The following is a 13,092-nucleotide window of genomic DNA, read 5'->3' on the forward strand; positions in this document are numbered from 1 at the left end:
CATTTCATATGATTCAGCCGTTGCACGCTAGGTGAGCAGCCAAGCCACATCACTAACAGCTAACTGATCAAGATTACAAAGCCAAGAAGGACATCTGAATGCTTCTGTAGTAGCTAAAATAATAACAAAACAGTATTTTGATTGTATTACAATGCTTTCTTCGGCCGTAATAGGGGCACGATGCCGCACGAACAATAAAAGGACGTTATGATCGAAGCAGCCAGTCATAGATATGGCTGACCGTGATCAGTTTTGTGCACGTGTAATCTGGCGCAGCCCATCATGACCCTGTAACACACTGACCGGAAATCGCAAATTTTTTGGATTCTGAATTTTTTGGATTTTTTGGATTCTGGATTCTGAATTTTTCAAGATGAATTAATCTGCATAAACTAACTTTTGTAAACAGCTACCAAAGCCAAGTCGATTCGAATAAATAAAATGGCCACGACGTTGTGTAGAACGGAGCTTGTGTGGTGTCGCACCGGCAACCGCCTTGCCCGCACCGTACGTATTGTATATCCTCAATGCCCAAGCGGTGGAAATTCCACCTACCCTTCAAATTTTAAACTACTGCAGCAAAAATTTTGAAAAAATTAGTTTAAGTTCATTATATTATTGTTATTCTATGGTATGAATTTCAACGTCGGCAAAAAATTCCTAGATACCTCGGGCATTGCCGGGTTAATATTTTCTGCATTGGAAAACAAGTTCAGTAGCTTTGCAATAAAAGTATATTATTAGCTCGTATCAATACACACAACGTTTCATGGATGTCCTTGTTACGCACTATGCCGATCACAGACGTTGATTCTGCGGCACCAAATGTATTAGTACAATTCATAATCAAATTATTCTGCTGATTTGTGTGAACAAACAGATCCAATGCTTTTCTTTGAGGTGGTGCTAATCGTAATAATATTATTATTATTACGTCATTACATAAGTGCACGGTACAGGTGCGGGTGAAACACGGTAGAAAATTATTCGATAAAACAAATTTGACTTTAGTCAAAGTTACGTTGTCGTACTATGGGTTAATAAATCAGTACGTAAGTATAGATTAATGTAAGATTATCTGTAAATTCACGCGTGCAGAAATTTTCGGACGCATGCGGAGTCAGCTGCCCATATGGTATAGCCGTTTTGACGGCTTCCTGCTGTGTCTTACCGGACGAGCACAAGTGTTACTGAATCACTTAACAATAGTACCAGCGTTTTAAGTTGTAACAATTTTATGGTGTATTGGTATTTGAAAGACGCTAACAGCTGGTAATGCCAAAAAAATAAACAGCACCAACGGGAAAGCTTAATTGCACTAGGTTTTGCTTCCGTAGAATGCATCACTAGACAGGTTTGCCATAGCGAAAATTATGACACGTACTGGTTCCGGACGGGTGAATCGTCTTTTGGATGCTTTTGCGAGGAAACCGGCAACCTACAGAGTAGACCAAGGAAAAAAGCGCTTTAAAAACAAAAAAAAAACAACTTACTCGCTGTTATACTTTACCATATCGCATTCAGTATCACACCCGGACGCTATTGCTGTAATGCGTTTTCCAGACGAACTCTTATGCCGGCGGAGTGTGTTTTTTACCTAAGCGAGAGGTTCTGCTGACTATCAGGTGCCGACACTGCCGAGCGCCCCGTTCAAAACTCATAATTTAAATCTTGCATGTGGTTATCGAATTGCCATAACGAGAGTATTGGAAAATAAATGGCCAACCTCTTCATGCAGCGCAATTTACAAGTTATTAAGCATGGACGGTTTAACCAGACCGCTAAGCTCCAGACCGGGCAGAACACCATTCAGATGGGTTTTTCGTGTAACCTTCAACTTCGTGCTTCCAGCTCGCCGCAGGGTTCCGCCGACTTCGACAGAAAACATGTGGAAAGAGGACCGGACTAAAATCTACGGCGTTAAGGTCATTTTACAGCCTTTGATGGAGATAACATTTGGCCGTTTATGTTTCATACATAGTCTTTTGTACATCCTGTTAGCACTGGCTCGCTTTAAGATAAATGAGCCGGTACATGTTATACTTTGTAGTTTGTACACAAACTACGTGGTTACAAAATGTCATAAAACAATCGAAAAAGAACGCGAAAGCGTTGCGTTTCCACGTGTGTACACGAATTTAATACCATGTGCCAGGTCGCACCCTTCCGGTGTTTCCTACGGTGTTTCTAGTGTTTTCTACGTTTCTTGGTGAACTGGATTAAAACTTATGCAAATTGACCTAAAAACGTTCCTACAGGAAATTGCTACATAATGGGATAGTTTTTTTGACTTTCCCTATGATGCACCACTGGAAACACTTTTAAAATTATCTACGTATGGCGGCTGTTGCTGCAATTTTGCTGTAACGATTACAAAGTCTATTCGTTGTCTTGTTATTGCCAACCTAGATTGCTGCCTTTCATTTTTCAAGGTTCGACTGGTTCGACTGAACGAGCTATAGCTCAAGTTAAAACGCTTAAAAAGAGGCATAACTGAAAATGTGGGCAAAAATGGAGGCCTACGAGTGCATAATCGAAACCGAGACATCCGATTCGTATACGTATGTCCTGCAAGTCCAGGACAGATTCTGAGATTTGTACCGTTGGATTGACGATTTTACTTGACAAAATTAATGTAAATTACAGAGTAGGTGTGTATTCCGTGTCCACGCCAATGATGAAATACTTACTCTTAATAATAGTTCGAACTTTTGAAAATACTGTTAAACAGGATCTTGAGAACTTGCCGCGCAATCCATTAAGTACAGTACGAGTATACTGTATGTGTGCGTGTTGCCGGGTATGTAATGTACTCTGTACGTTGTACTGTACTTCGCTTCTAGAGCGAACCCAAGCAGCAAGCGGGCATGCAAAAATTAAGTGCTTCGGAGAAGATGTTGCTACGCAATACTGTACAGTACATAATCAATTTCTCTAAGTTGAGTCGTAGTGTCAGAGCGGCATCCGCTCTCTATAGGATCGTTCGATAGAATATTTCATTAGATTAAGGCCGAGTATGGAGGTTGTGGGTTCGATTCCCTCAATCGGCAGATTTTTTGCGAGTGTCTGTGCGAGCCTAGCCCAGCCCTTTCATGGTAGCAGAGCCGTTCCGATCCACGGATCCCCTATCAATTCTATTAAATTATTCGATTAATTAAACGATTTAAGCGAAAAATTAAAAACTATTATTAAGCCGATTTGCCGAACGTATGACTTAACCGTTGTACGTACAGCCGACTCGATATGAGTATGAGCCGATTCTATCAGTACGGGATTTGGGCTCTATCAGCTCGAGGGACCTCGCTTCGTAGCGGAGGGGGTGTCAGAGCGGCATCCGCTCTCTATAGGATCGTTCGATAGAATATTTCATTAGATTTGTATGCTTTGCCGATAGCCTAGTGGTGCCTCTCGGCCTTAGAGTATGGAGGTTGTGGGTTCGATTCCCTCAATCGGCAGATTTTTTGCAAGTGTCTGTGCGAGCCTAGCCCAGCCCTGGCCCCTTTCAGTAGTTTACAAGACACAAGTGACGGAGCCGGATTCACGATTTCGATTTTGCGGATTTCGCTCAGTGTGCGCAATTACTCGTACATACGTACACTATAGTCACGGACCTATGTGACAATTTTTGAGGTAGAGAAGTCGTCATCAGTTGTGCAGCACCCCTTTTTTTCGATCTCAGTTTGTCCTCCAACTTTAACGCGTTTTCGACCAGAGTGATCTTTACGGTGACAGTAATACCGTCATCATATACGCTAGAGTAATACGTTCACAGGTACGATGCGTGTTCGGCATAAGTATCCCCGGCCACAGGCCCACAGCGATGGAGAGGTGTGGATGTGCGAGACAGCAACGGCCTCCTGCAGCACGGCCTCATAGTTAACATCGTGGACAACGGGATTATTGTGGACTTTAACTGCACCGGGCGACGTTCGGAGATGGTGGAATTCGGGAAAGCGTTCCGGTGCGAAGGCTGCTATTTCCAACCATACAACTGGGACGACCCCAATGCCGCGTTTTTCCGGAATTCCAGCGGCGACACCCTGAACAATATCGAAGCACTAGTGCAGTTCACTCGTCAACAGCCATGGACCTGGTATCCGGCCAAAATTCTTACCTTCCATGTCTACTGGAAAGAGTTTGTATTGGTGGAAGTTCAGGTGGGTAATACGGCCTCCAGAGAAGTTATGCCCATCTGGCAAATACGTGTGCGACCTTCCAAAGCAGACATGCAGAAACGAGCCATCGAAAAGGGCTTTATTGTTAGTCGCACATGCGACTTACCAAAGGAATATGGACAAGGCCTTATTGAACATGAACTATGGAAACAGTGGAAGAAAACACTGGAGTATAATGGGCAGTCCAGCGTATATCTCGTGTGTCTTCTCGGACCCACGTTGGTGTATCTGCAGTGCGCCAACGAATCGCCCATGCATTCTGATCAGCTGGTAAGACATTGCTGTATTAATAGTCCCAAAATTTAATATTATTCGTGAATCGCAAAAATTGAGCCTGCTTGCAGTTAAACTTATTACATACAATCCGGATTACAAAATCTCATATTAATTACTCAGTATAACCACGGAATATTACTACTCGTTATACAAATAACTTTGCGTGCAACGTGACCAATGTGTTTTTCGAACTGATAAAATACGGTACACAGTAATACCGTGACAGTATTAATAGTAAATGTTGTTCTATTAGAACCATTTTCATTTGAACGTATTTTTGTGAGCGATGCTCGTCTTTGCATTAGGAAAATATTATTATTCGGAAAATTATCATTTACCGTTAGAGCAGTTGACAATTTGGCATTGGCAGTTTTCTCTGATAATGACATGGCTTATTAGCATTGAACATTACATGGAATGATGTACGAGTACATTTGCTTGGCAAATTGCAGCAATCGGCCTTAGCCAGAGCCAGCAAAGAACTCAGCGAGTCGAAACAAGATCAGGTGCTGTCGATTGCTCCGGTCGGTTATGATGAACATGATCAACTGCAGTTTTCCGAACTGTCAACTGATATCGTCACCGGCGTTTTCCAGCGGCTGGACACCATTAACCGCGTGAAGTATCGTCGCGTGTGCAAACAGTGGCACTCACTGCTGACTTCTAATGACACGATGGCGGATATCCATGTTTCTTTTATGCCCAATTCATACGCCGGCAAAGCGCACCACACATTCGCGACCTGCGTGTTGAAGGGCATAACGGCGAAAACACGGTGGATTATCATTGCCGACACCAAACATAACCGCCACACTGACCTCTTGGTGGAATGCCTATCGTGGATTGGTATCATGTCCCTTTGGATGAAAGCCAAGAAATATCGCATCATTATTCACAAATGCAAGTGGGATATTGATTCTCTGCGGAGGGATGTAGAGTTGTTGTGCCGTGCGTCGCGCTACATTCCGTACCAGACGGCTTTGGTTTGGAAGGATTGTGTCTACTCCATGCCTGGCAAACTGCAGGATGCATCTTTGCCCATTGCCATCCGCCCCATTAAATTCCCGTCACGGAATCTGGAGACCGAACTGTGCGATCTGCTCGAAGAGAACCTGCCTGAACCAGCGCCGTTATCCATATCGCAGTGGTTCGCCCAGCTCATCGCAGCAGGAAAGGACGCTTTGGAAAAAAGCGAAGTTTCATCGGTAATACCCGTTTGAATGATGCATACTGGTTTTTCGGAACGCTTGACGGCTTGAGCGGTGGGCTGTAGTATCTGTACGGTGTGAATTAATAATACTAATGTCTGTTGTGGTTTTGCCGCAGATTTTTAGTTTCTATCAAGCACTGGATCCACGGACACCCCTTCATATGCGGGATCGATATTTCGATTGCTCTTCGGACCGGAGACTGCTTGATGTGGATCTAACTAAACTATCCAAGTTGACTGTGTACGCCTTAACCCACTTGATGCAATCCAACCAAGAAGGAGCAGGACGCTAATCTTGAAGCACACTGCAATGCCGTTCACCGTCTTCTGATGCAGTCCATTCGTATACCGCTAATTAGCATAATACTTGCATAATTTCGATTCTTTTACATTTATTTTACCAAGTATTTCCATATTAGCTGTATTAAGTAGTCTTCGTTTACTTAGTATGCAGAAGAAGTATCCCATAGTTCTGCTAAATTCCTGGCTTTTTTCCTCACTGATTTTTTTTACAATGATACTATTTGAAGACATGTTGAATAACACATTATGTCCTATCATGAAATGATCGTTTGGTAACTCGATGATCGAACAGGTACAGTCTGTACTATAATTCCACAATAAATTACTCGCCTAGTATGTTGGATGTTCTTCGTAGATAAGGATGTGTGAGAGTGCCGCGTTTGTGGGTTTGGCAACTCAAACTAACTTCATCAGATTTCGAGCTGAATTTCCCTTGCCAAAATGGCAAATTTTCAGCATTTATGTCGTTAGGGAAATTGGCAGCAACATTGAAATTGCATGAAAGCATTATGAAAGCATTATATCTCAGCATTAAACCTTTCCATTTCACACAGTTCGAGTGCGAAAATACTCGCCCGACATCGCTCTGGGTCCAGTATAACTATAGTTCCGTTCATGCAATCAAAACCCTTCTCGTTGTTATAGTAATCTCCTGCCACCGCAATGCCTCCATGCTGAAAGGTGATTTCCGCATTTTGCAGACTGCCAATCTTGTATACGCTACCCGGCTCTCGATTGCCGCTGAGTTGTGGATGTGCTTCTAACCAGTCCCACAGCCACTTGCTGGCGGGGTCACAATAGAATCTGCTGACATCCGCCAGCAAAACGGATTTGTCGTCCTCATCCCGCGGGAGTTCCATATAGTCAGTATTAGCCACACCAAATATTTGTAATCGAGGCAGATCCGTAAACGATCCCGGCTCGACGGATCTAAGGACTGTGCCGTAGAATAAGATGATCCGAATGTTTGGCATCGGTAAAAAGTCTCGCTGACGTACAATAAGAGGCTTGCAGTGGTCGAATGTAATTTCTAACAAATTAGTCAGTCTCAGCAGCCCGACACGGGACGTTGCATTACTGTCACTAGAGTCGAAGACTTTCAGCACGACTATCTGCTGCTGAATTGGTAGGATGACCTCCGGTTCCAAGAACGTATCGTTCATGATCTCCACGTAGACAGCGCGGTTTTGATTTGCTCTGCTAATCGCTGTTGTCTGGACTTTGAAGATCTAAAATGGAAATGCGCTTATAATCCTCGAACAATTATGTATTTACAAGCGGCTCGTAAATACATAATTGTTTCAGGCTTGTAACAAGCCTGAAATGACAGGATTGCTCGTATGTACATACTGTACGCTAATACTTTCGGTCAACAAAAATGAAAAAAGTTATTCCGCGAATACTGTTAAATGCACTGGCAGTGTCATGGCATTGTTCCTTTTTGGCGGGTTTTTACACGTACGTCTTTGGTAACATCCTTCCTTAACCAATAATCACACTTTAAAGTGACGTGAGTCTGCTGGCGTCCCATATCATAATCGAAACTGCCCTTTTGGAGAAATGCACAATCGGTCATAACCGGGGAAACCGGCTTGCAGGCTCCTCGCGGCCGAGCATTACACTCTTGCTTTTTCAGAGGAGACGTGTCGAAGACTGCATCGGTGATGTTTCCCGGTGATCCTAGAACGGTAGCCATAAATTAACTAGGAAAGTGCACTCGCTTTTTGCGGGCACTGCATGACCGAAGCGTAGAGTGAAGAGTAAAATGAATGAATAATGAAGAGTATTTTATCGTGTTTAAATTTTATCGTATTTGTTCAAATTTTATCGTTATTTTTAATCAATCAACCCATTGGCGCGAACATCGCATTCGTTACCAAATTCCGCTGTGACGGTAGTTTCATATTTGCACACCGGCACAAAAACAACGGAGTAGTGGGCCAAAGAAGGCATTTAATTATTTCAGGCTTTTTAACCGGTCCAGTTTACGCGCTCTCTGCAGGGTGGCCTTCTTAGTTTTGGTGCTTTGCAGTAAATTGTATGTTTTAACCCGAAACAACACGTACACGTACAGTATATTAGACCAGCACGTATATACGTACTGGTCTAAACACTGGTCTTTAACCCCACGTACAGTATATTAGACCAGAGGCAAATTCCCTAGCTCCCAGATGTACGACGGAGTGGTTACACGTTACGCCCAGGGATATGTGAATGATGATAGTCTACGCCAGGCACAGTGGCACTTGCGTTCTTGTGAACTTGTTCGACTTGACTTTTTAGAAACTTGACTTGTCCGATATGACTTTGTCCGACTTAACTTTTTTTCCTTGACTTGTCCGACTTGTCCAAAATATTCTATAGATTTCAGATTTCTCCATATGATGCCGATCGGGGTTCCGCTTTAGATGAGTATTTCGCAACATAATTTATTACGAGGTAACAGATGTGCCTCTTCCTGATTTTTGTCAGCATTTGCCGAATACCGGTAACTTTTCCGGCTAATTACGCACAAAATTTTGCTCTACGTAGTGACCTTTGTAGAACATCTTGAAGTGTTTGAAAGCAATTTAGTATTGTGATTCCATGGATCTGTACCGTATGACTTCCGCGCTTCAGGGTAATGGGTGGAATTGTCCGACGAACGTAACAGTTTGTACGAGGCATGAGTACCTAGGGCCGCGTATAATGACCTTTGAAGGTATAATAACCGAGCAAAAGTGCATTAGGTGGCGGTGACCGACAGACACCACATTTTTCATGCGGCCTGAGTATATACGGCCAGCGCGCATGGGCAATTGGTAGTGGTGGCCGTGCATATGTGCATTAGCTGGCGGTGACCGACAGACACCACATTTTTCGTGCAGCCTGAGTATACACGGCCAGCGCGCATGGGCAATCGGTAGTATGGTGGCCGCGCATATGTGCATCAGCTGGCGGTGACCGACAGACACCACATTTTTCGTGCAGCCTGAGTATATACGTCCAGCGCGCATGTGCAATTGGTAGTACGCGGACTGTGCATACGTGCATTAGGTGGCGGTGACCGACAGACACCACATTTTTTATTAACGCTGAACATAGAGGACCTTCGCTACGCTTCGGTCGACTATAACGAGCAATGAGCATTCACGCTCGTTTTTAGGTGTATAAAGAGGAAAGAGCCGGTTTACTAGCGATTTCATTGCTCCATGAGAAGCACGATGCTGAGTATTTTTACTTTGCACGCGCTATTAGTATTCTTACTGATCCAAAAATTTGTTTTACTGGCACAAACCCACTATAAACCGTTTGCTTTCGATTTCGAACTGAGTTTCTGATCACCTTCCAAATAATCTTAACAAACAAATGCCGGCAAAACTCAAACCTACCTTTAGTATGGTTGGTGGCTGCAAAAGTCACCGGGAAAGCCACATCTGCAGCAAAGGCGAAGAAAAGTAAATTTATAAACCGCCTGTCCATAGTTTGAGAAAGTTTATGAAGTTTTTGCTTGTAATTTTTTACTGTCTGTTTCATGCACTACTAGCTGGAGTGTTTAAGGACTCGCAGCGTTTGATAAATGCCGGTAATCGGTGGGTTGGGTACCGGTTTACATGCATAAACAAGGTAGAAGGAAAATAAGTTTATTGCTTGTTTAAATACAGATACCTCGTAGACATAACAGACTTAAAGCGCTTTCGGCGCTTTAGGCTCCTCTACCTAGTTAAAATTTCTCTTCAATAGACCGTATCTGTCCCGTACATGTCTACCGCAACATTTTCGAGATGGGTTTTATGGATTCTCCAAAATAAGACTAACAGCGCTTAAGGCAGTGGGGTAGTCAGAAAGTAATGTAGTTTTGACAGCAAGGTAAAAGTTTGCGCCAGTATCACGAAGCTTCATATGCCGATTTCAGTTTTCTCATATTTCGGACTCCTTATACGGTTTTAAAATTTGGTCTCCGGTTACAGCTCATGTGGTGCTTTTTTTGATTGACCGCCGATCGCGTACGTTTCTGTAACACGTCTCGAGATTTCTAATGAATTGTTTTTCCGTGATTGACAGTAATTCATTCTACTAATCGTAAAACCAAATATTTCTGAAAATTTCCTTGGCTTCAGAAATTAGAATACGTACGGGAAGACGATTTTACGAAACGTACAGTACACGCAAAGTGACTGAAATAAGAGAAAAATCGAAGAAGGTTATTTTTAGCGAAATATACTACCGTGTCTACATACAGCTGTTTACATTGTCAGGATAAGAAAATGCTCCCTGAGTAATCTGTGAATTCTGATCACCAATATGATTTTTACTTCAAATATTTGTTTGATCGCAGGACGCAGAGTCAATAATATTTAATTGAAAACGCAATCTGGTATTTTGTGACTTCTGGTATCGGTAATCAAGCTACATTGATGACCTTGCATCTTTCCCATTCAGATGCCCTCACTTGAGGAGTCGAAGTGCTTAGCAGGCAGGCCCAATCGAGGCACTTTCTACATTCTGCAAACTTTGTTATCATTTACCTAATGCCATTTATTGGAATTACTTGAAAAAGTACATTCGTTAAGGACAGCGTACTATATGTGGCGTACGTACAGCGTACGTACTAAAATATGTGAGAACCGTTGCTTCAACGTTTAACGCACCATAATATGGAGGCCACGTTTAATGTTTAACGCCACCTCCATTAATCCGATTTTATATTATGAAATCGAATTAATGGAGGTGGCGGTAGCGGATCTACGGTCCTACCTGCTAATAACTAACCGTACAAAGTACTGTACTGAACGCTACAGCACTACAGCAATGCACACAGTGCGGTGAATCTTATAAGCTCTGGTTGTATGCTGTATTCTGAAGTTTGTTTAAATTTATTGTTGGCACCGATCGATCAGTTGATAGTATAAATTTTTGCTGTAGATACACAATTAAAATAGAATAACATTTTTCAAGTTTCTCATGGACAGCACTATTTTCCAACGATACTAGCAGTAGGCAGTACTGCTACGGCGGACAGTCATCCGATGGTATCATCGCACTGCATATTTCATCCAGATCAAGATTTAAACATGGCAAAGCTACACACAGATTACATGCGAAGCCACCGTTTTTGCATTGCTCCGTTGTCATCGCCATTGTTCCATTAGAGCAGTCAAATCGGGCGTTGTTGAAATGAATTCCTGCTGGTGTGGTGTCTCCCTGCTGAAAATCAATCTTTTCATTCAGCAGTGTGCCAATCTGGAACACGCTGCCCTCTTTGTGGCTGACGCTCAGCTGTGAATGTGCCGCTAACCATTTCCACAGCCATTCGTTGCCGGGATCACAGTAGAGACTGTTGAGATAATGCATCAGTGTCAGATTGCCACGTTTAGTCTGAAAATAATCCAGACTGGATAGGGCGAAAACTTGTAGCCGAGGCACACCCGTAAACGTTCCCGGCTCCAGGAAACGGATGGCCGTGTTGTCGAATAAGATGATGCGAATATTCTGCATCGGCGAAAAGTCACGCTGATGAATAGTTAGCGGTTGACAGCTCTCAAACGTAATTTGTAACAAATTGGTCAGCTCCAAAAGGCCAACGCGGGACGTTACTGCATCATCTCGGGAGTTTATAATTCTAAGTACGACTGTCTGCTGTCTAATTGGTTGAAAGACTTCCGGGTCCAGGACCGTATCGTTGATGACTTCCACATAGACAGCACGGTTTTTACTGCGTTTGTTAATCGCAACCGTCTGCTTCTTAAAGATCTGCAACCATAAATGCACTTGCATTGTCGGTGGCAACTAAATTTAGGAACAGCCCTATTAACCGCAGATAGTTGGTAGTCGGGCGTTCGATCTACGAGTATGACTAAAATTATGAGACCGCGAGCATGGTACAAGTACATAGTCATTGTAGCAGTCCTGTGAACGGTTGATAACCTGTTCCTGGTAGTCAGTTTCTCTCGCAATACAACTAATGCGTCGGTCACATTACGCGCCTCTTTTCACAAATTAATGGCAAGGTTACCAGAAAAATTGTAATTTGAAATATGAACAGCGTTATTTCTCGAATTACGTCTCGGGACAGTACGTACATCTTTGGTCACTTTCGCACTTAGATATTCAACGCATGTCAACGTTATATGCGTCTGATAACGTCTGGCTACATCTCCACTCGTCTGTGAAAGGAATGCACAGTCCGATCGATCCCGGGTACCCGGTGTGCAGATACCCTGCGGCCGAGCAGAACACTCCCGCATATCCAGCCGAGAAATGTCGAAAATTGCATCGGTGGTATTGGTCTGTGCTCCTAGAATGGGAGCCAAGTATCCTAGAGTACTCTATATTTGCATTAAACACCAGCGTCGTTGGTCCAACGATACAAACCAGACATTGACAAAAAGACAAGCATACCTTTCTCAAAACAGAAACCATTATAGCAGGAATCTGCGAACCGAGAAGGAAGCAGGTATGTGTAGACTGCGTACTAGATTTCAAATTTTTCGGTACAGCACAAACTTTTCTAGAATCGGTTTCACGAAATCACGTTATGTTCTCCGTGCTCGATAAATATATTTTGCGATTTCCATTACCGGCAAATTACAACATACCTTCGGTGCCATTGGTTAAGGACAAGACCGATGGGGAAAATGCAGTTACAGCTAAAGCAAAAGTGATAAAATTTACAAACGACCAGCAAGCCATGCATGCTCGGAAAAGACCTGTGACTGATATTTTGATTCTGAATTATTTTCCATAGTTTCGGTTGTTTGCCACAACCTGTATTGTAAAAACCGGTTTACAGAGACGAAGAAAACAAAAGGGTGCCTACTTCGTTTGTCTAATTACTGTAAATAAACGCGCCTCAGTGTAGAGCTTTCGGCGCTTTTAGAGCAATATTCGATTTAGAAGTATATTCTCTACATATGACTGCCACTTGAAACTTTCACAGTTTGAACATTACCTTTATCTACAAATGGCGCCGTCTGCGATTTTGTTTTCGGACATGGCGTAATGTCGAAGTACAGTACTCCTAAGTCCTTTATGCACATTCCAGTGTGTCGCCTGGTAATCTCGACTGTCTCGCAAGTGCCAAGAGGAATAGGCAATCCGTGAGCCTGATGAATAGATGCCCGTTCACTTGAGCTCAGAGGAGAGATG

The 13,092-nt window shown here is 43.1% G+C and overlaps 2 protein-coding genes across 2 annotated transcripts; one reads left to right on the forward strand and one right to left on the reverse strand.

Moving 5' to 3' along the window:
* The first annotated feature begins 3,024 nt into the window (after positions 1-3,024).
* Positions 3,025-6,268, forward strand: LOC129595403 (uncharacterized). Its single transcript, XM_055492403.1, has 4 exons — positions 3,025-3,630; positions 3,773-4,445; positions 4,904-5,656; positions 5,778-6,268. Exons 2-4 carry the CDS (start codon positions 3,936-3,938, stop codon positions 5,952-5,954), a joined length of 1,440 nt encoding a protein of 479 aa, XP_055348378.1. The 5' UTR covers positions 3,025-3,630; positions 3,773-3,935; the 3' UTR covers positions 5,955-6,268.
* Positions 6,269-6,482: 214 nt separating this feature from the next.
* LOC129595400 (uncharacterized) lies at positions 6,483-9,493 on the reverse strand. The gene is made up of 3 exons (XM_055492395.1): positions 9,336-9,493; positions 7,427-7,644; positions 6,483-7,193 (listed from the first exon to the last, which is right to left on the reverse strand). Exons 1-3 carry the CDS (start codon positions 9,478-9,480, stop codon positions 6,483-6,485), a joined length of 1,074 nt encoding a protein of 357 aa, XP_055348370.1. The 5' UTR covers positions 9,481-9,493.
* Between the last annotated feature and the right edge of the window lie 3,599 nt (positions 9,494-13,092).

Source organism: Paramacrobiotus metropolitanus, unplaced genomic scaffold (genome assembly GCF_019649055.1).
Source record: "Paramacrobiotus metropolitanus isolate TYO unplaced genomic scaffold, Prichtersi_v1.0 Parri_scaffold0000077, whole genome shotgun sequence".
Lineage (NCBI taxonomy): Eukaryota > Metazoa > Tardigrada > Eutardigrada > Parachela > Macrobiotidae > Paramacrobiotus > Paramacrobiotus metropolitanus.